Source organism: Crotalus tigris, unplaced genomic scaffold, assembly GCF_016545835.1.
Source record: "Crotalus tigris isolate CLP2741 ecotype Arizona unplaced genomic scaffold, ASM1654583v1 scf7180000023687.2574627, whole genome shotgun sequence".
Taxonomy (NCBI): domain Eukaryota; kingdom Metazoa; phylum Chordata; class Lepidosauria; order Squamata; family Viperidae; genus Crotalus; species Crotalus tigris.
Window position 1 is genome coordinate 340,034 of NW_024100118.1, and position 22,184 is coordinate 362,217.

The 22,184-nt window shown below is 34.6% G+C and overlaps 1 protein-coding gene across 8 annotated transcripts in view; it reads right to left on the bottom strand.

Annotated features, from left to right (window-relative positions):
- Positions 1–22,184, bottom strand: part of ARHGEF28 (Rho guanine nucleotide exchange factor 28) — a 136,388-nt gene that overhangs the window by 51,935 nt on the left and 62,269 nt on the right. For 6 of the 8 annotated variants that reach the window (XR_005553877.1, XM_039320722.1, XM_039320724.1 and 3 more), the window contains 2 exons: positions 21,718–21,767; positions 20,467–20,527 (listed from right to left, as the gene is read on the bottom strand). The exons of 1 other annotated variant lie outside the window; for it this stretch is intronic. Coding sequence is in view for 6 of the 7 variants with exons in the window: in XM_039320722.1 (XP_039176656.1) it covers positions 20,467–20,527; positions 21,718–21,767 (111 nt within the window). In the remaining variant the exon portion in view is untranslated. Of the gene's footprint in view, positions 1–8,026; positions 8,310–20,466; positions 20,528–21,717; positions 21,768–22,184 lie in introns of those variants that run through there. One more of the 8 variants, XM_039320727.1, reaches the window with a different exon arrangement.

Here is a 22,184-nt window from a genome sequence, read left to right on the forward strand (position 1 = left end):
TCTGTCCAAATAAACAAGCAGCTAACCGAACTGGATAATGAAAACATTGTTTTATTGTAGCAGAAATTAGAGGTTATCAACTAGCCAATAGTACTAAATAAATTAAATCAACTCTGGAACTGGAAGAACAAAGGATTAACTCTTTCTTCCAATGTTCTATCCTGAATTATTAAGGGTGTTTACTCCCAATAGTTCCATGAGGAGAAACATACATAATTCTACCCTTCTCTCTCATCCCTTTTAGTCCCACTGAAGTAATCCAATCAAGAAATAATCCAGTCCAGGAACTAGCACAAAATGGCTCTGTTCAAAGTGCCCCACCTAACCATGGCTGCCACCTGCTAAGAACCAGTCCTGTTTAGGAATTGCTACCCTGTGAAGAATCAGAACTGACACCACTCTGGATCTGTGCTGGGATGGCAGGAAAGCCATTTTTTCTTGCTAACATTGAGCCAGAGCTGGTTCTTGCTATCCAGACCATCACAGACTCTAGACACAGGGTCAACAATTAAGCAGCACCCCCTGCTCAGCCTGGAGTAGAAATGTATAGCTGGTTATAATCAGCATACTGATACCAAAACCCAATGAATTACCTCCCCCAGTAGTTTCATCTAATATTGCACTGTCTGAAATGTAAAGAAAATAATTTCAGTCGAACATTAGCAGAAATGTCCTGATGGTTATAGCTGTAAACAATAGAGCAATCTAATGGAATAAGTAGCAATTGATAAAGGAGATTGAATTAGATGACCTATGAGGTTTCTTCCATCTGATACACTGTATATGGTGACTAATATTATAAAAAGATCACTAAAACTAAAACTATCAGATGTTGTATAGAAATAACAACATTAATGGTTCTCTTAGAAGAGCTATGATGGAGTTAACACGTCAGCATGTAGTAAATCTGTAGTAAATTGAGATTTCAACTAACAGTGAAAGTCTGGAAATGAAGGGCCTGCATTTTTCTTTACTTCATGTGTAATGATTAATTTTAAAAGCTATTAACATGCCATAATGACAGACCTCTCTCCCTCATAAGACCAAAAACTCACCTTATACATATTTATTGCCCTAAAGCCAGATTTAGAAATTTAGATACCGCCACACCAGCCAAGGATTTCTTCAGTGCTTCACCAGATTACAGACAAGTCCATAGGGTGAATTATCTAGAGTAGGTGCTTTCACCCCCTGGGGATACAAGATGATCTTCCAGGGGGTGCGAAAACTTAGGTTTTCAAAATTATAGTGTTTATGCATAATCCATAGCCGTTATTTTGAACTTTTGTAAGGGGTGTGAGAATATATCAGAAGCGTTCTAGGGGTGCGGGATATAGAAAAGGTTGGGAACCACTGATCTAGAGGCTATATTATTTATGTCTTAATAGGAATTAAAAATTGGCAGTCTGCTTGTATTTGAAGAAATGCTATGTAATGACTTCACTGTGCCCACATTAAAATAATTTCACCATTTCTCTGCTTCCCTAAATTTGCCACATTTCTATTCAAGGATTCTATGACAGGATTCTATAAAGTCTGAACTGCTTTATTTCCAGCTCAGTTGCAGCATAACTGTAGATAGTGAACCTGATCTGTGGGAAGAGAGCTGGGGCTCCATTTTGTCTACTGGAGTGTAATGGAATGTGCAAATGACCTTGGAAGATTGGGGGGGGGAGGATTTGAGAAGGTGCTTAGGGATCAGATAAAAGGGGGAGGAACCTACAACTAATAAGAGGAAGAAACTTAGAAAGGGTCTTCCCTAACATACAAGAAATGATGGGAGATTTGTACTTTCAGATGTCCAATATTCTGTTACTGTAGCCTTACAATAAAGTAGAATAAGTTCATCTTGTTGTGTTTCCTTCTGATCTACTTGGAAGACTGTCAGGGTAATTCCTGCCTCTTCCCATGTTAGCCTTTTAAGATAGTCCAGATAAGGAGCATGATCTTGACTACTACCTCTATGTTTATTCTACATTAACAGAATGTTGCAAGATCAAAAGTATTTCTCGCATTCTCTTTTTTTACTCTCAGAAAACTAGAGAGAGTCCTTCCCTCTCCTTCTATGGGCTGACAAATTTTCTCCACACCAGTTGTCCCATCCAAGGGTCTTTCTCATGACCCCCAAGGTTATTCTCATATACTATTATACCCCATCCCCACCAGCTACAGGAAAACCATTAACTTGAAGCTTTCAATCCCTTCCTCATTATCCTCAATCAGATCAGTCAATAGTGAATTTTATACGTAGTTTTGTTAGTTTTCAAACAAGCCAAAGTATAAAACATCAAGCTTCTTTCTTTCTCTGACTTTTTTTTTTTTGCATTCTTATTCTATGGCTAAAGAAGTAAAAATGGTGGCATCTTATGACTGTTAATACAAATTAATATCTTTTATAAATTTCTGCATTATCTTACAGTTAAGATCTAATCAAAATATTCTTTGAAGGAAAGTTGATAGGCTGTGATTCTTAACTGCAAAACAGATTTGGTCAGAATACTAATACTAATACCAATACTAATATTGGCTTACTGGGTGACCAACCATAATAATAAAGTCTGCCTATTCATGGTTTTTGGAGGGACTTGATACGTAGATAAAAATGCCAAATCCAGTCTAAACATCTGACAGACTCTGCAATGAACCACAATAATAGCATTTGATAGATTATACCTGCCCTGCAGAAATTGAGGCAGAAATTTACTTCAAGTCAAACAAACTGTGAAGAAAAGCAGGAATTGGCTGATTACATAAACGACAGACAAATGCAAATTAAAAATTAGAACTTACTGAATGTGCAGGAAACAAATCATGAATATGGAAATGTAATTTTAAAAAAAACCCAGAATGCTGGCAAAGAAAAACATTACATGTCCATTTCTACAAAAGATCAAGGGGAGTCAATAAAGTTTAAAAAATTGAAACTATAGTGGTCTTGTGGTTATCAGCACACTAATAATACATACCAAAAAATCTTGGATAGCACTTAGAAAGACACTGCTTGGATTGGCATATATACTACACTGGTTCATTACAACATCCTATGTTCTTTTGAAGAACTCAATGCATATGAAGGCAAACACCAGCTAGAGACCTGGCAGCTGTGATTTAAACATGTTTGTGTAAATAATAATAAGATTGAACTGTTATGTTTTTAACCAGTCCCAGACTGTGAATCGAACTGAAGTACGCTGCCTGATTATAAACAACTTGAGCAGTTTACAAATTGTTTAAAACATTAGAAACAAGAAAACCACCAGGAGACAAAAAGAAGGGTAAAAGATGGCAGGATGACAGAAACTATTGGGAGTAAAGGGAAAGCAACCCATCTTGTTTAAAATAAGCTTTGGTCACCCTTGCCAAAGGCCTGAAAAAGAGCCAGGTCTTGAAAACATCAGCAGGGTGTGAACCATCCAAAGCATTTTTTTTAAGGTACACATTTTGTTATGCTTTTCATAAGTCCTTAATAATTGAAAATTCCAATGGATTTAGCAATCAAATATCTATAGCAGACTCTTAGACTTTGTTACAACAAAGTGTTATAAAAGAGTAGCTCATCAGTTTTCTATTCTCATCCATACTTTAGACTACTGTAATAGGAAAGGTATTTCACGAGTTCTAATTCACTAGACAGGAAAATTAATTACACATTGACTCCATTAGTTATTTATTTTTACTGGAAGAAACAAAAATGACAAAGCAATATCTATTGTGCAGATGATAAATCACATTCCTGAAGTTCCATGCATTTTTTACAGCACAAGTATAGCAAAATGTTAACTTATTGACTGTGGTTTATGTAGACGCTTATAAAATCAAGAAAGAGATCAAGATTTTGGTTTCCTAACCAAAAATCCAAGTTCACACGTGTGAAAATTGTTACTTCAAATCATTTTTTAAAAGGAGTTTCAATGCTTGTATTAGTTCTTGGGACATGCTTTTAAAATTCTAGCCCAGATGTACTTTGGTATCTCATCTGGGATGAAATTGGGGGGCCAATATATATTCATCTATAAAATATACTTAGTAGCCATTGTGATACCACATATGCCAGGTTTACTCTCTGCTCAATTTTGACCCATTTGCTAAGTTTTCTGTTTACTCTTTCTCATACTTTTCTTTCATCATATACCACTTCAACATTTCAACTTTTTCGGTAATGTCAAAATATAAAGAAACAAGGTCTTATTGGTCATAACCTGCTTAGAATCTATAGAATAGTTTGCATGCAAATCTTTGTAATAAATAAATAAATAAATAAATAAATAAGGCAACTATCATATTTAATAAATAACGTAGGCTACTAATTCTGGACCTGTTTACAATGCTTAAAATGTAATGCCCATATGAACTTTCAAAGGGCAATTAAAAATGCTTAAACACCATTTAGTAACATTCCAGTTTATTTCATATATTTTAGACATATGTCAGAGAGGAAAATGAATAATGATCACCTAGAGAAAATAGCAAACAGTTTTCAAATAGCTTCCCAGAATTTCCTCCAGCAAAGTTAACGTAAGTTAATCTATAACTTAAAAGAATGAAAGCTATGAAACCAAAAAGGGGAGATATCTGCAGCATAAATTATGTTGGATAAAGTGTACAACTTCATACCGTGTAAAAATTTATGTTTGAATTTTGGGATTAAAAGGACAGATCTTCAAAACTGTGTTCCACATGTTTTCTTTCTGTTAAACCTAATGAGAGAAGCCAAAACTTTCTTTTGGCAATACTCATGCTTCTAACTTCTAAAGAATTACTGTATGTGAAAATGCTATGCCTGTGAAACTAAAGGAGGGTCAGCACCAATTTGGATATGGTCATTAAATTTGGTCCACATAGATGACTGACATTTTTATTCAGCCTGGTATTTTTATAAACATTATCAGAAAACTTGCATTATTAATGGCATAGCAAGTACTTAAGTTATATGATAAAGAGAAAAGTAGTTCATCAGATACACCTCACCTTCAGTTCTTTTTAGCCAGGACAGGCAGAAGTCTAAATAATATGTGCTTATTTAACCCATATAAGCAAACTGTCCACATTGTCAATTTAAGAAGTGAACAAGTAACTATCTCAACCATCCCACCAGAATAGATAGCAATGATTTTATCGGAAAAGTATGTAAGTCATCAACTAAAGTCTTTGAAAAGGCCTCTTCAGTTACAACTCTACTACCCAAGGCTGAGAAGGGTTTCTTTGTTTTTGTCTCCAACACAGATCAAGTTCTACACACTTTTACTATGAATCAGCCAGATTTCTCTCTATCATTACTCGAATATTCCTAAGATCTTCAATAAATCATATGGAAAGTGATGAAGAATACCTTTTCTTCAATTCTGAGTCATAAATACCAATTTTGAGAAAGAAATGCCTCAGTAATCACTAGGGATAACTTTAAGTAAATAAATAAATTATCTACCACAACTCATAGCCATTCAAAGCCTTATCTCCACAAATGTATTTAACCCATTTGTACTTATCACAACATCTGAAATGTAAAAACATATTGAATCTGTTTGCCAGAAGACATATTGCCTTCATCTGTTTTTGATCTCTCACCAACTATCCAAGATTCTAGTATTTTTAAAATAGGAAAAATAATAAAATTGTACACCGTGCATAATTTTATAACCTTTGTCATGTTCACTCTGTACTTATGTTTTCAAACTAGAAACCCCAAATCTCCCAAGGAATTACCAAGCTGCTATTCCAAAGCAGGACGTAGAATGTGAGTATGAGGACCTAGAATTTCTGGAATGGAACATCCGGGACCTCTAACTTTGCATGCTGTGAGCCTTAGAAACCCATCTGAAAACCAAATAAATTTAAAATAATAACAATAATGATGATGATGATGATGATGATGATGATGATGTACTGCACAGGGACTGTAACTGGAAGAATATGATGCTGACAAAACATATGTAATATTTTATATATGCAGCTTAACACTCTTCTTCTACATTGTTTATGCTTTTATCACATTCCACACTAGTAGAATTTCTAAAATCTCCTCCTTTCTTCAGCTTTGACCTCAGATAAAAATTCAAGACTATCACTCCTAATTAAAAGCACAATCTGATTATTCTGTGCTTCTTTATTAATCTGTTTCCAGTAAAGAAATATAACAGAAGAATATACAGGAAAATCAAGAATGGACTACAGTGATACCTGAAATCCTAATTCATAACCAACACAATGCACATAACCAACACAATGCACCTGAATTGGAAATATCCTTAGGAACACACTGATACATAGAGCAGCTGTGGTAGGATTTCCAGACAGCAGATAATTTTGTGATAGGATCTCCAGATGGTTTTTTGTTTTACAGTAACTTGAGTCATGGTGGACAATAAGAATGAGAGTAAATATGAGTTAAAGTCAGTGACAGGGTCTTTCTCGCTACTTTCTCAGATCCTATTCAGATCAGTAGATTGCTGGCTAGATCTTTGTCTCACAATACATACTGAAAGAAAAGAACAATTTTAATAGGAAAATGGCATGGGAAAAAATAATGGAACAGTCCCAGGTCTAAATATACACTCATTGTTGAATTTGTCTGTGGGGAAAATATGGGAAATATTGTTTTAGTAATAGATTCTTGATCTCTCATGATCCCAAGAACTATCACACTATTTCTAAAAGCAAAAATCAGAATATCTGAGTCAATTTTTCTCAATAAATTTTAGTCTACATCTGTTATAGTAACACATGACAAATGGACAAATGTGCACATGCATGTGTTCAGGTTTCCTTTCATGACAATCTGTTATTAGTTATATTTTTAAAACTCAAATCTTCAGTTTGCACACCTTCATTTTACCACAGTTATATACGATTTCTTTTATAATATTTTGACTCTTTATCATTTATACTGCAGAACAGCTGAAGCCCTCTGAAATGTTCAACAAATTAATGTAAGGAGAAAACATATAGACATATAAATAAGTTAAAGCTGGTCCACAAATAAATAAAGGCAAGGAAGAAATAGCAAAAGATAAAAGTAATGCAAGGTTTGAAAAACAGAATAAGTTATAAAACTGGAAAACTAGCAAGCCTGAATAAAGAAAAAAAAAATGTCCACGGTGTTGAAAAGACAATTTGGGTACAAGACAAACCTCACACTGGGAGTAGCATTGTAACTGTTAGTACTAAATTTTATTACACTGAAGAAATATCCCTCCTCTTTTTAACTCAGATAAAAAAGGCCACCCAAAGAAAGTCCACAAAAGATGGCCTTCAGTAACCTTGACCAAAACCATTAAGGGCATTAAAGCAGCTCTGGAAACAGGCTTAAAGCCAGGGCTGATTACAGAAGCGTAACCATAATTCTGGTACAACATTGAACTTCTCTTAACCATCTTGACTGCCTTGCTAAATCAGTGCTTTTTAAAATATTTCTTCCTGTAAAAATGTCCTTGTTTCTGTCTGAAACTGCTAGAATAACCATCAAAGACCAAGTCTCATATAGGAAGGAAAGTTTTTTTTTCTTTTGTTTAAATCTCATACATCTAAGATTCTGTAAATGAGCCAATAGGCTTTCACTATAACAACCTCTAGGGAATAATTAAAGTCACTCATGGGTAACCGAAGCAAAATAAAAACAGAGCTATTTACAGATCACATCTGATAGGTCGTTCATTTCTATTTTCTTTTAAAATATATATCTGGCATAAGCTTTTGATGTATTTGTTCAACACTGCTTGGAGTAAGCTCTAATGAAGTCATAGCTTCTACTAAATAAAATGATTTAGAACTTGAATGCATGCATATTAAAAGATACCAAACTATCTTAAAAGAGACAAAGATCATCCATACATTAGTCAAAAGAAAGGGATATCTGGTTTTCAAACTTTTTGGCACTCATAAGACATTTTTTTAAATTTTTTTAATATTTTTAAATATTTTTGAAATGACAAAAACCATCAGAACTATCAATTTTCTTCTGTATGCACCTATCAAACAAAATAAACGAACAAAGGAGAGGAATAATTTAAAGGAAGACTTTTTTCTCTACCTTTTGGCTTGGATGTCCTTTTTCGAATCTTCATTTTAGGTAAGGATGGCCAAGAATAATGAAAAGGTGCATCTGAATCCGAATCCATTGTTCTTGCTAATCAAACACCCCTTTCAAGTGGTACTAGCTGTTGTATGGAGCAGCAAGGTAAGCAGTAGGAAATGAAAAAGTTGAACCATAGAGAAACAAATTGCTCTCTAAACCCAGGAGAGGCAATAGGAGTCTGTTCCCTGTGTTAATGCACATGGGCTAACATGAAAGCGGACAGAGTCAAGTTAAAATAAGATGTGCACCCAGGACTGAGACTGTATTGGAAAGGTCACCGTGTGCCAATTAATCATTAACTTGCCTTTTCATTTTCCAAACCTCAGTAAAGAATAATCAGGGTTGTTTGAGAAGGAAAAGAACTTTTGCATTGTCTCAGAATGATATAGAAAACTAGAGCAATTATTTCATTTACTGTGTTTTCAAAGTTAAAATATTTAATCCTGTTCTATTATTTTAAAGCATGAGCATCAAAAACATGAAACTCTGGACAATATTTAAACTAATAATTGGTGACTCTAATCACATTCCTGAGTTCCTTTGTTTCAAGATTTCCCTCATAATTTATAACTTTGGCAGACAAGAATACTTTGTCCATTAATTTTGAAGAAGAATCATGCTCTTCCCACTGCAACCACCATATTATTATGGTCCTTTTGGACATGTTACTTATAAAAATACCTTTTTTCAGTTATTATGTCTGAAATTCACAAGCTATCGTGCCCTCCTTTGAATGTACAATAGAACTAGTGACTAATTTACAAGTCTCTCATTCTTACACAATCTCCCTGAAGAACTCAGTGGCGATTAGTATTCAACAAAAACTCATTATCCTTTCCCCATCATCACACTACACAAACTACAGTTAGTTTTCTTTTTTAAAGGTTTCATTTGTAAACACAAAACTAACCTATTTGTGATTACTAGTTTTTAACCAAAGTTCAGTACAAAACATCTCGCATACATTATTTTTACACTTTACTCAATGGGGAAGTGTGTACAAAATGATCAGTTTAAGAAACAGAGCAACATCTGAGCTTATCTTTTCTCAGTTCTATTTTCAACCAGTGAAATATACAGATCCATTACAGCATAATAGATCAAATGATTTCCTGGATTTCTTGATAATCAGATGGTTAGCCAACCCACACATCTGTAATCAGTTACAGATTAATAACAGTCCTGCCAAGAAAAAAAATGCAGATTAAATTCATCAGAATAATGTGTGTAAAAACTGGGCCAATTAAAATTATTTAAAATCCAAGTTTCAATTTTTTTTAACAGACTAGGTATGTGCAAAACTATTTTTCTGTTAGTTCTTTTCATTTTACATATAAATATTTTAGAAATATATTTCTAAAATAAAAATATATATATAAAGTCCTATCTGATTTATATATATATAAAGTCCTATCTGATTTACCATTCTGTTCCTAAATAAAAGAAACTAAAAATTGTGACAAATATAGAAACCACATATTATATTTGGTGAAGTGTTTCTACCATAATCTCAAGCAACTGTTCTAAAAAAGCATATTATCTATATACCAAAGCTAATAGTCATCATAACTAATATACATGAATAAGCTGATCATTCCCTTGAGCTAGTTGAAATATATACTATTTCCAATGGGAAATTCCCTCTCTCTTAGGTTTAGTAAGTGCCATGGGAATTTTATAGGGTTCACATAAGAATGGCAATCTAGTCCCATCGGCATTGTTACAGTAATGACTGTGTCCATCTTTGTGCTTGCAACAAAACTAGAAATTATGCATGTAGCAAATTATATAAACTCAACTCAATAATGCTGATTATTTTGCTTAACATAGCTTTATGCATAATTCTAATCTAGCAAGTGCCACCACACATTCCTTATTATCACTAACCTCCACTGCTGGTCAGTTTAATCTCTGTAGACTGCAAATCTTCAAAATATTTATTATTTATTTATTAAATTTATATGCTGCCCATTTCTCTGATGAGTCTAATAAACAATGTCGCAAGCATAAGAGTATGAAATAGCATGAGTCTAGGTTTCTGCATGATCTTCATCACTGTTTTAATTATTGCTGTTGATGAAGATGACAAGAGGTCAGCATATTTGCCTGTTTTTCCCAAGTAAATGAAAATGAGTTTAACACTTCTGAAAAGCAAGCAAACTGATGCTATGATTCGAGTTTAACTATGAAATAGCAAATAATAAGACTAGTAAGCTTAGACGAGCAAGAAGGAAGAATCAATTATAGAGCATGAAAACATAATGAGAATATAAGTTGCTTTGTTAAACTTAAATAGCCACCCCTCTATTATAAGGAAATCTGAGTGGAAGACGAAATAAAAATGTACTACAGGTAATCCTCAACTTATAATAGTTCATTTAGTGATTGTTTGAAGTTACAACAGCACTGAAAAAATGACATGACCGTTTTTCACAATTATGACCACTGCATATACCCATGGTCACATGATCAAAATTCAGATGCTTAACAAGCGACTCATAATTTATGACGGTTGCAGGGTTCCAGGATAATGTGATCACCTTTTGGGACCTTCTAACAAGTAAAGTCAATGGGGAAGCCAGATTCACTTAACTACCATGTTACTAACTTAACAACTTAAGTGATTCACTTGACAACTGTGGCAAAAAGGACATAAAATGGGGCAAAATTCACTTAATTGTCTCGCTTAGCAACAGAAATTTTGGGCTCAACTGTAGTCGTAAGTTGAGGATTACCTGTACACTAAAAAGACTATTTACAGCAGTAAACAATGTTGAGGTAAAAGTCTCATTAATTCAACACCCACCCTTTACCAGCTCCGTGAACATCCTGGTTTTAGAGCCTGGATAAAAATCCAGGTCTTCACTGCAATAAAATAAATGAATAAGTATAATGTTTTTATTTAACTGGATTCCTTTTGTATAGCTTTAGTACTTGCGTGAAGAAGAAATCATGCAAAAAATATTGAAAATGTTACAAAATATCAAAAAATATTGAACATTCAAAAGGGTTCTCCAATTTTTAAGCACGACTGTAAATAGGTGGGTTGCAGCCCAATTTCAGTGCCATTTGGATGTCTCTGGGAGCTGAAGAAAAGGGCTTAAGAAGCAAACTTCTTGGCCTCACTCCTGTATTACAAAGTGAGAAATAAATAACAAGAACACTCTTTATTCAACTATAGTGTCATACATGTAGATGATCTTGCCTTAAACAAAGCTTTGTGTCAGATTATTTTCCAGACTTTACCAGTGACTGTCAGCCCCTTTCTATGAAACAAATTTAAGCTTAAGAATCCCTATTTACCTAGTCAGCATTTTTAAACAAGCATTTACATATTCCATTCAGATTATGTAATATTTTCATTAAGCGAACAGTTGCATAAGAGATCTATGTCAAGTTCATAACATTTACCTACTTACACTTATCCCATAAGGTAAGAACTATCTGAGTTTTGCTTGCTTTTTGAGAACACTGGCTATTTACTACTGCCTTCTACTGGCATGTTTTTGAAAAGTGTTCAGAAAGCTCAGCTGATGCAGATTGAGACACTTAAACTTCTCCCTGATGATACATGCTCTTATAACCATGCTGCTGCACTGATATAATTTGTTCCTAGGCGCTAATATTTATAAAGCCTGAACCCAGGATATATGAAATATTTCTTCTATCCATGTACTTTCAAAAAAGTACATAATCCCAAATTTCCAAAACAAACTTGATTTATATGATTTAAAGACTGATTCTTCAGGACCAACATAGCCACATTAAAAATCTTCCCCTTGTGATTTTAAAGTCTTAATTTTTTTGGTTATTTCATATTTTGTTTTGTAACTTTCTATTTATTAAAGATAAAAGTGGCATGATTTTTTTATAAATAAACTAAAAATCTTAACAAAACTGCAGAATGACTACACTATTTTTTTTTTTAAGAAAAACCCCTATTTAAACTGCCTCTGGACAAATAAAATTATTGTATTAGATATTTCTGGGCCATAACTACAGATAGCGTAGACGTGATAGGTCTGCCAATTACTACTGTATGAATAATAGTTCTCATTAGTGTTTATTTCAGTTTATTAAAAGCATTTTAGATTTACCATATTTTACAGCATTTGTACCACTGCTACCCTTTTATCTGTATCTTTGCAGATATTTAAGCAGAATTAAGGAGATGGGACTACTGAACCCAGAGGAAGTAGGAGAGGACAGGGGCATATTTGGTCCAGGGTCCAAACTTAAGATAGGGGATAAACTTTAATTTATATTAAGTTTTTTTAATTGTCTGGCATAATATATTGGGGGAATTCTATTTTATTTTTATGGGCCACTTTTTCTTATTTTGATTATAGCTAGAAATCTAATCTCTAGGAGAATGTATGCATCTTAACATCATTGAGAGGATCAAAGGAGAGAACACTAAAAAGTGCTTAAACTGTTGAAACGTTGTACATGTGCTAGTAAGATTATGAATAAGATTTTGTAATCCAGGTTTCAACAACACACGGAATGAGAATTACATGCAAGTTGTTTTCATTCAAGTTGGATTCAAAAGAAGCAAGAATGCCCCAGGTCACGTTATTAACATTTGGTGGGTAATGGAAAAGGCAAGAGTTGTCAAAAAATGCCCATTTTACCCTTATAAAAAAACATTTACTGTTTATAAAAAGATTATGAACTACAGTTTACCTTTAAAAACTTCATTTAGTCCATAAGCTGTAGACTGCCCTTAAAAAATTGATTGTACCAAGTCACCTCATCTCTCTGTAGAAGAATGTGTATGGTGATCAGGCAGCAACAATCGGAACAGAATATGGAGCAACCAAATAGTTCAAAATAGGAGACAGAATGGGCCAAGTTATGTACTATTACAAAGACTTTATTATGCAAGATGTTAGACTACCAAAAGTAGACATTGGAATTAAAATTACCAGGAAAAAAATTAATAGCATTGATGTCTGATGGCTGGAAGCAAGGGATGCCTTGTTGAAGGTGAAAGAAGAGAGTGCGAAAGCTGGTCTGTTGCTTACTGTTTAAAAAAAGAGTATAAACCCATAAGTTTGTGTCTACAAGCAATGCCAACCATGTGCAAAAAAATGTAATATATGGAGTACAAAAGAACATCTTTATCTTCATGGCTCAATATTCACAGCGTTGGAAACTGTAGCTATGAGTTAAAGAGACATTTGCTTCTTGGAAAAAAGAGCATGACAAGCCTAGTAGGGTGCAGAGAGCTAATGCTGCCAACAAAGTTATGTATTGTCAGGACTACAGCTTTCTCAATCAAAATATATGGCTGTGAAAGCTCAAAGGGTGAATGAAGAAAAAGTAATGCCTTGGAATTGTGGCACTGGATAAATGTTGAGAATCCTTTGGACTGAATAACTTGAATTATTTAATACTGGACGAAGTAAAAGCAGGGTGTTCAATAGTAGTGCTAATACTGAATACAAGACATATATTATAGAGACATAACACGAAAGCAAGAGTCACTAGAAAAGCCCTTTGAAATGCTTGAAAAAAAATCAAAAGGCAATCAGAAAAGTTGCCAATAAAAGGCTATGTAGCTAAACAGTATCACTGGTAATAGAAGCATGCGTTATGGCGGGAAAGGAACAGCTACAGACAGTTCTAGTAAACTGAACAATTTCAACAATCTCTACCTGGAAGAGAAAGGTCCAATTGTTGTTCTTTTTAAATTCACTTCAATGGTATTCTACAAACTTTACAGATCGAAAAGAAGCATGGGAAGATAGAGAAGATTTGTTGAATAGCCAAGCAACCCAAACATTCTTCCAACTAGCAACTCTTGCTTCATTTCTCATGCCAAGCCAGAAGAGAAAAAGAAGCATCCCAAGTTGCCTAGAAACTGATCATAGGGAATTGGCCATATCATGGGATAGATTGCACAGTTCAAAGAATTAACCCTCACCTCTTGAAACATTTGCTGCAATAGAGAGGGTGACAACTTCACAACTGACAAAAAAAGAATCATGAAGATTCAATATATATGAATTCCTGAATTTTGAAGAGTAGTATCTTGTCTACAAAGATTTATTCTAGGAAATATTTGCTATTGTTTAAAATGGCACAAGAGCCTTTCTTGTTAAGCTAATACCAAGAGCCACTTTTCTAGAAAAGGCAAAAGAATATATCTTGTTGAAGCTCAATTTGAACAAACTTCCAAACTCTAGAAATTAATGATTAATCACAATCACACCAAATTTTAGTCTTTGCTCACCAATTATGTTTGAATAACATATCTTATGGTAGCTAAAATTACGCCCAGAGATATCTTGCATATGAACTGCAGTAAATCACTCATTTGTTTTGATATTGTCACATTGTCCACTGGAACAAATCCAAAAAAGCTTAAAAAGAAATCGGGTTCCTTCTCTGATTTATATATTTGGACAAAAGGAAGATGGGTGAGGAGATCTCCAGATGGATTTGCATTCTTGCCATGTCATCTTGTTCAAACATGTCCATAATATGGTTCACCTTTTTAACTGTAGCTTAGTTCTTAACTTTCTGTGATGTCTAGGTCAGCAAATTTTGGTTAATATTACCACATAAGTCTACAACTGGGAGCCCACTTCAAAGCATTGCTTCCCATTATGATGGGCAAGCAGTAATTCACACATCAAAGTAAACGGCGCTACGCTGAAAATGCAAGAAAGTTCAAGAAGGAACAAGCTGTGTTTCTATTAGTTGCAAGATTATCTGAATTCATATTCCTGGAATATTCGAGAATTTATTTTGCATAAAGTCTCAAACAAAGTATTTTCATATGCTCATGTGAGAGAAGAACAAACCTTTTGAAAAAAGAAGCCAAATAAGTATTTGGAAAAAGAAATGTTTTAATATTACATGGAAGTAAGTATACAGGTATGGAATCAATACTATACAAACTGTATATCTATGTTTGCTATCTTTCTTTTTTAAAGGAAATTAGGAAAATAGACCTAATAAACTGCCTACTTGACCATTTTTCTTGAAATACAGTTCAGACAGTTAAACAATTCTCCTATCACTCTGTCTCATCTAAAACATTTCCTGTATTTGATGATCTATAAATCTTTAATAAAAATCTTATATTTTAAAATACAAAACAGCCTTTATCACTTTGAAAACATTAACATGTTAAGACTTCATTCTCAAAATACCACAGTTATAGTGTTCCAGAGTTGGGTAAGCAATAATTCTTTATTTAACAGATTCTGTCAGCTCCACCTGACATTCAAAGCATGCACTATTTACAATATATTACTGTAATTCAGGCACTTATAATAGTAGTAAAGTTGGAAGGTACCTTGGAGGTCATCTAGTCCAACCCCCTGCTCCGGCAGGAAACCCTACACCATTTCAGACAAATGGCTGTCCAGTCTCTTCTTAAAAACTTCCAGTGTTGGAGCATTTACTGCTTCTGGAGGCAGGCTGTTCCACTGATTAATTGTTAACTTATATGGCAAATACGTAAATCTTATTTAAAATATTATTATGTGTAAAATGGGAATTGGAATAATACAAAGGATACAGAGCAGAGGGCAACTGCATAGATATAAAAGATATAGCTATTTTAACAAGATATAAATAGATGTTGCAGAAAAGTTCTGAAGCTATACAGCCTAGAGCAGTGGTTCTCAACCTTTTTATACGGCGATCCCGGTCATAAGCAGGTGGTGCGCATGCGAGCGCCGCCCCCTGTGCGGCGCGCATGCGTGGCGTCACCCCCATGCACCCCCCCTGCGCAGCGCGCATGCACGGCGGCGCCCCCTACGCCGGCTGACAAAAAAAATGGTGGATTGCATTGTTTGGTGACCCCCGTGAAATGGTCGTTCGACCCCAAATGGGGTCGCGACCCACAGGTTGAGAACCGCTGGCCTAGAGCCTTTAACGGGTTATGAAGCCACTGGGAATTTTCATTGTCAAAATCACTTTAATACAAAAAGTTTTGTATCAGAAGCCTAAACATGCTTGCTCTTAATCATGGTTAATTAAAACAAGCCACATTCTAAAACGATATTTTGGGCATTCACATGTTTCAGATAATCTTACCTAAGACCAAGCATAACTAATCTGAATGCAAAGATAATGCTGAACTATGGCTAATAAGTATGGAAGCAAAATGTTGAAACTCAAGCTCCCAGCTATGGCTTAAGGTAGTTATTACCACAATGATAAACTATAGCTCTTTCATACGGAAATTGATACAATATAGTATTGGATTATCTAATTATATTTGGCATGTATTTCTTGAAATACATTTTTCAATATTGACAAAATCCTATTAAGAAGACTGAGATATAGAGTTTAGTTTAATTTTCCTAGCTTGGCATATATCCAAAATCTGCCTCATTCAAAATCATCCAAGTATATTGGACTTCAATTCCCATCAGCTTCTTTTATTATGATGGAATTGTAGACCAATATATCTGGAAGATGCCTGACTGGAGAAGGCACTCTAAAGAAAAGCATGCAAATGTTTATTCCAAATCCCTTTTCTATTGTCATACCTACTTTCCGGAGAGAGGGATTAACTAAAGTCTTTTATAATCCTACTAAGAAACTAACTTTAAAGAACGGAGATATTGAAAGCAAAGTTTGCAGACTCCAGTATAACCCAAGTGGTTCTCAGAATGCAGCAGATCATTCTGTTCAATGCTTGCAAGTGATGAGTAATTAAATGGGAATTACTGAAGAATCTAAAACCCACCCGAAAAGCAGACTCCTTAAAATCTTCTTTTGCTACCCTGGTCACACTGTGAGTGATGCCAACAATCTGGCCTCTGTGCTTTTTATCTCTTGAAGAGCAAGCTGTGGCCAGTAGAATGTCTCACCTCCTCAGAAATATAAGCCAAGGAACTCAGCAAAATAAAAACATTGGCTGCCAAATCACATGAACAATGTAACTTCTTTATCCAGACTCTTATTTAAAATTGCAGCCCTTTATCCTTCCATATCCTTTTCTATTAGAATACCAGCTATTATAAATTTTGAGTTTTAGAAAAAGAGCATATTTCTGTTGAAAGATACCTATACAATTTTATCGAAGAACATAAACATGCAGGGTTTAGGAATATTTTAAAATAGGAATAAGCATTTAGCTTTTTTTAAAGTATTGCTGCTAATTTAATGTAAAGTGTCGTAACAATAGTAGCACCCAACTAACTTTTTCTAGTTTCTAAAAAATTAACCAATGTCAGGCCTGGTTATTATTTAGATAGCAAGTCTATAGATAACTAAGGTTCTAAACTAAACTGAAAATTTGAAAACCTCCCTAGAAGACAATGGGAACCTACTTCCATATTATTGCCAAAAAAAATTGCACGGTTGTGTCCACAGAGTCACCAGAAACTGAGTTTGACTTGTGAAATCTCTTTCTGTCATTTATTTTAATATTAAGCTAAATGTAGTTTCTGTGGGAATTCTCTGAAATGTGGGTGATAAAGCAGCAACATAAGATATAATTACCAATTATAAATGTGTGGTGCACTACTTCAAAACACCTGTCAATTTTTCTTGTATGTTCCTTTGCTGTTGAGTGCCAAATGTTTTTATAAGCAATATTTTCAAATTTCATATGAATAGATAGGATAATATGATCTAGAATAGAAACTTAGGGAAGCTCCTTTATACAGATTCTGATTCATCTAACCCAGTATTACCTACACTGGCTGGTAGACGCTCCAAGGAGTGGAGTCCAAACTAAAAAATGACAGAGATGATATCTGGACCTTTTTCATGCAAGGCAATGATTTACACTTAGCACGCACTTAGCTACAGCTCTCTCCTTCATCACAGAAATATAGATAATCATTCTGTAAAGAGGCTAAGGAGAAATAGAAACATCTGGCTACAATTTGGAATTTAATTTACTATCTGAACAACTACTTTTTAACCAGCTAACATAAGCTAAAGCCCATCACTGCCTAGGAAACCAGCCCAATGCAATAACCTAAGCTATTGCAATAGGAAAGAAGCCCACTTTTGTCCATTTTATTTGTCTCATCAATCCCTTACTTTATTTGGGTCATCTCTAGTGTGGGTCTTGCTTAATTAACATCCAAAGCTTGTTCTTCTTTCTTATTTATTTCCGTATCATACTATCTTTTTACCACTTCCAGCTATTATTACTTAGTTTTCTTCTCTAATTTTTCTTTAGTCTTCTTCACCTCTCTGGAGCAGTATGATGGCTCAGTGGTTAAGACGCTGGGCTTGTCAGCTGAAAAGCTGACAGTCTGGGATCAAGACCCGAGTGTCACACAACAGGGTGAGCGCCTGTCTTTGCTTAGCTCCTACCCACCTAGCATTTTTAAAGCATGCCAATGCATGTAGATAAATAGATATGACTTTAGTGGGGAGGAAACAGTGCTCCGCAACATGATCACAGCGCTGGCTCAACAGCCTTGAAACGGAGATGAGCACCACCCCTACTACAGTGGGCAACAACTAGCCGAGTAAAATCCACAAGGACTCCTTTCCTTTCCTTTTTTTTCTTCAGTTAAACTGTGTTCTGCTTTTACTCCTTGTCACTTTTCTCCCTTCCTTACTTTCATTTCTAACAAAAATAGGAACAGCACTCATTTTCCTATAATATTCCTTTACAATAACACTAATTTGTCATGCAACATCATTAATTTCAAACATTTTACAATTGGTCAACCCAGCAAATCATTTAATCGCATTTGGTCTCTGGCTGCCACTTATTTGCCCATGATCTACAGCCAAATTGTAAAGCTTTCAAGGGAAAGTGAGGCTAAAATCAGGAATTGCAGAAAAACTCTTTAAGAATATTGAACAAAATCTGCCTCACCCACAGAACTAGTAACTATAAAGGGTTTGTGCTTGTGCAAATTTGATGAATTAATGTAAATGTATAAATGCAAAGACCAATATATAAAGTGGCTGAAAAGAAATAAATGTGAGAGGAGACAGAAAGAAACCCAAAAAGTCCACATGCTTTCCATTACTAAAACATATACCAACATGTTTTTCACACTGATGTGATTATCTTCTCTCTTAGTCTATAAACAACTAAAATGCTGCTGTTAACTAAATGAAGAAATATACCAAGTATGAAGTGGAAATGAATGCCAACAGTCTGAAATATTAAGTTTCATAATGGAAATCCTCATAAGGACTATTTATAATTAATAAATTATCTAGGACCAATTTATGGGGTCGCGACGGGTCGGACACGACTTCGCAATTAACAACAAGGACCAATTTAGAACTTGCTTTTTAAAAATGACATTCTTTTTCCAGTACAAGTAGTCCACAACTTACAACCATTCGAAGTTACAACAGCATTGAAAAAAGAGACTTATGACTATTTTTCACACTTACAACCACTGCAGAATCTTTATCGTCATGTGATCAAAAGACTCTTGGCAATTGGTATGTATTTAGGATGGTTGCAGATTCCCAGGAGCATGTGATCCCCCTTTTGTGACCTTATGACCAGCAAAGTCAATAGAAAAATCAGATTCACTTAACAACCATGTTATTAACAACAACAGTGATTCACTTAACATTTGAGGCAAGAAAGGTTGTAAATTGGGGCAAAACTTACTTAACAACTACCTTGCTTGGTAAAAGAAATTTTGAGCTCAATTCTGATCATAAGTCGAGGATTATCTCTATATGCTTATTGTTCCCAAAAATATGTAAAAAGCATTGCAATACTCCATTCTGCATTTAATAACAACTTTCCTTAACCTAGTGCCTTCCAGATATACTGGTATTCCAACTCCTGGAATTCTACATCAGCACAGAAACTAATACTACCTAGAAATTCTAACAGTTGCTAGTTTTTCCATTCACTTTGCTTGTGGGAAATTAGCAAGAATTGTTGGAAATCACAATCACATGACCATGAGTCTGTATGAAGTCAATAATTAAACAACAAACAACACAACAACAAATCAACTGCTCTTTCTTTAGGGAAATGTTAGCTCCACTCTTCAAAGCAGTGAGGAAGAAAGTAACATGGTGCCATGGCATCTTGACTTTAAAATGGAGAGGTATACTTCTGAAGAATGAAAAGACAGGGCGAAATGGCTATACCACCCATAGGTAACTACACAGCATAGCTTCAGAAGATATGCAAAAAAACATTATTTGCAGTGTTTCTCCTGGAGCATCAGCAAATGAACAGTTAATTGGTTCAACTTGTGAAGACTTACCCAACATCTGTGACACTGTGTGACAAAGTGGCACAACACCAATCTTAAATTAATGCATCTTTGTCCATAGAAGAAGTGACAGAGGGGAGACAAGTTTAAGCACTGTTACTTGCAACCTATCACTTCAGGCCATCAGACAAAAATTTCTATTCGCAAGTGATAATAAATGAGATTTTAAAATACAAACACACAGCTGAAAAAATTTCTTACCTAAATCCAATACATTCTCATCTTCATTTTCCTGTGCATGAATTATAGGTTCTTGGTGAAACTAGAAAAAAAAATGGGATTAATACTATGTTCCAGTATGTAATCTATAATAAACTGTGGTGAAAAATTTCAGAATGCAATAAATTTCTCAAAAGCATTTGCTGTTCTGGTTCATTTCAGAACGTAACATTATTTTTTCTAAACTGTCAAGCAAAATTAGCCACTCAGAATAGAATATCTGTTTTTACAGTAAGCTCTTGTCCAAGATTCTCAAATAACAAACCAGAGCTTTTATAAAAAAATCTCAACAGTCAAGGACTCATCCAATACTTCAGGAAAGTAGTATAAATTCAATAAATTTATATTGCAAGTTTGGCAACAATGATAACTCATTATAAAAGGGGGAGGGGGAGGAGGAACTACTTTGGCTGTCACAGCTTTTAAAGGCACCATATAAAGGAACAACACTTTTAGCAACTTTGAAAAATCAAGAAGCAGATAATGCAGATCATAAAAGTATCAAAAACAACTTCTTACCTTCTATTTCCTGTATAATTCAAAGACTTGGGATCATGCCTACAAGTCATTTCCATACCAGAAAATAGGTGGAGACATTAATTATGTCCTGCCTAAGATCTCTATAAATCTCTGTAACCCACAAGTCCATCCAGGGCAAGGAATTCCTTGACCAAGGGCTCAAGGGGGAAAAAAGCATGCTTTGCTATGCTGAAGATTTTGAATCTAAGTCTTACCATTGCTAATCTAAGAGGTTTTATAAGGAAATATCTCCACATAAAACCTCACAGTGATCCAACTAAATATAAGGGAGTTCACACGCCCAAGTATTCCAAAACAATTTTGTTTCTTCAGGTCTTCCACAGATCTAACACTTATTAGCAAAGCATTATTAGCTTTATGCAATCACATGAAAACTGAAATGCCACAGAAAACTGCTACAACCATGCAAACCATCTACTCTTAGAGGTTGTCCCTCTATAATGCCATACAGATTTCTTACTGTAAATGACTGGTCACAATTATCATGGTTTGAGCATGAAGCAAAGCAAAGCAGACAGCAAGACTATGTTTTTGTAAAATCTCAGACACTTTATAATTGGTCTTGGAACATATTCAGAAGGAAGCATTACTTAGCGGTCATCAGCCCATCTGGGATTTTGTGAAGTGTTGTGCATGATAACATAGGAGTCTCATTTGATTTTAGCAATTCATAAAAAGGTGGTTGGACTATACCGTCAAATCTTCATTTTTAAGTGGGTCCTCAGATGCAACATCTATAAGATCTGTTTTAAAAAAGGCAGTTTTTCATTAATCCCGTTGCCACAGTGGAAAGTCATTCCTTTTCTTTCCCCTTACCATACACCCACTGAAAGAGGAAAACAGAAGAATATACAAAGACCAAACAATGTTTCTTTACTATATTCACCACTTCCAAGTCACATGACTAGAGCTGAAATGCTAGAAAGCTCTACAATAAGTTCTTGTGTTATTTTAATGGGTTAATTTAAGCAAGATTTTCTCCTTAAAGGGGTATGCTGTACGCAAACTGAATCCCAAATTATCTTTACTTATTAATACTTTTTGAGCAGCATAATTATTTATAGTGAACCTGAGATTTTGACTTTGTAAACAAGAGTAGCAATTTCATATATTTTTTAAAAAACTGCCCTTCCTTTTCTTTCAACTACAGGAAACAACTG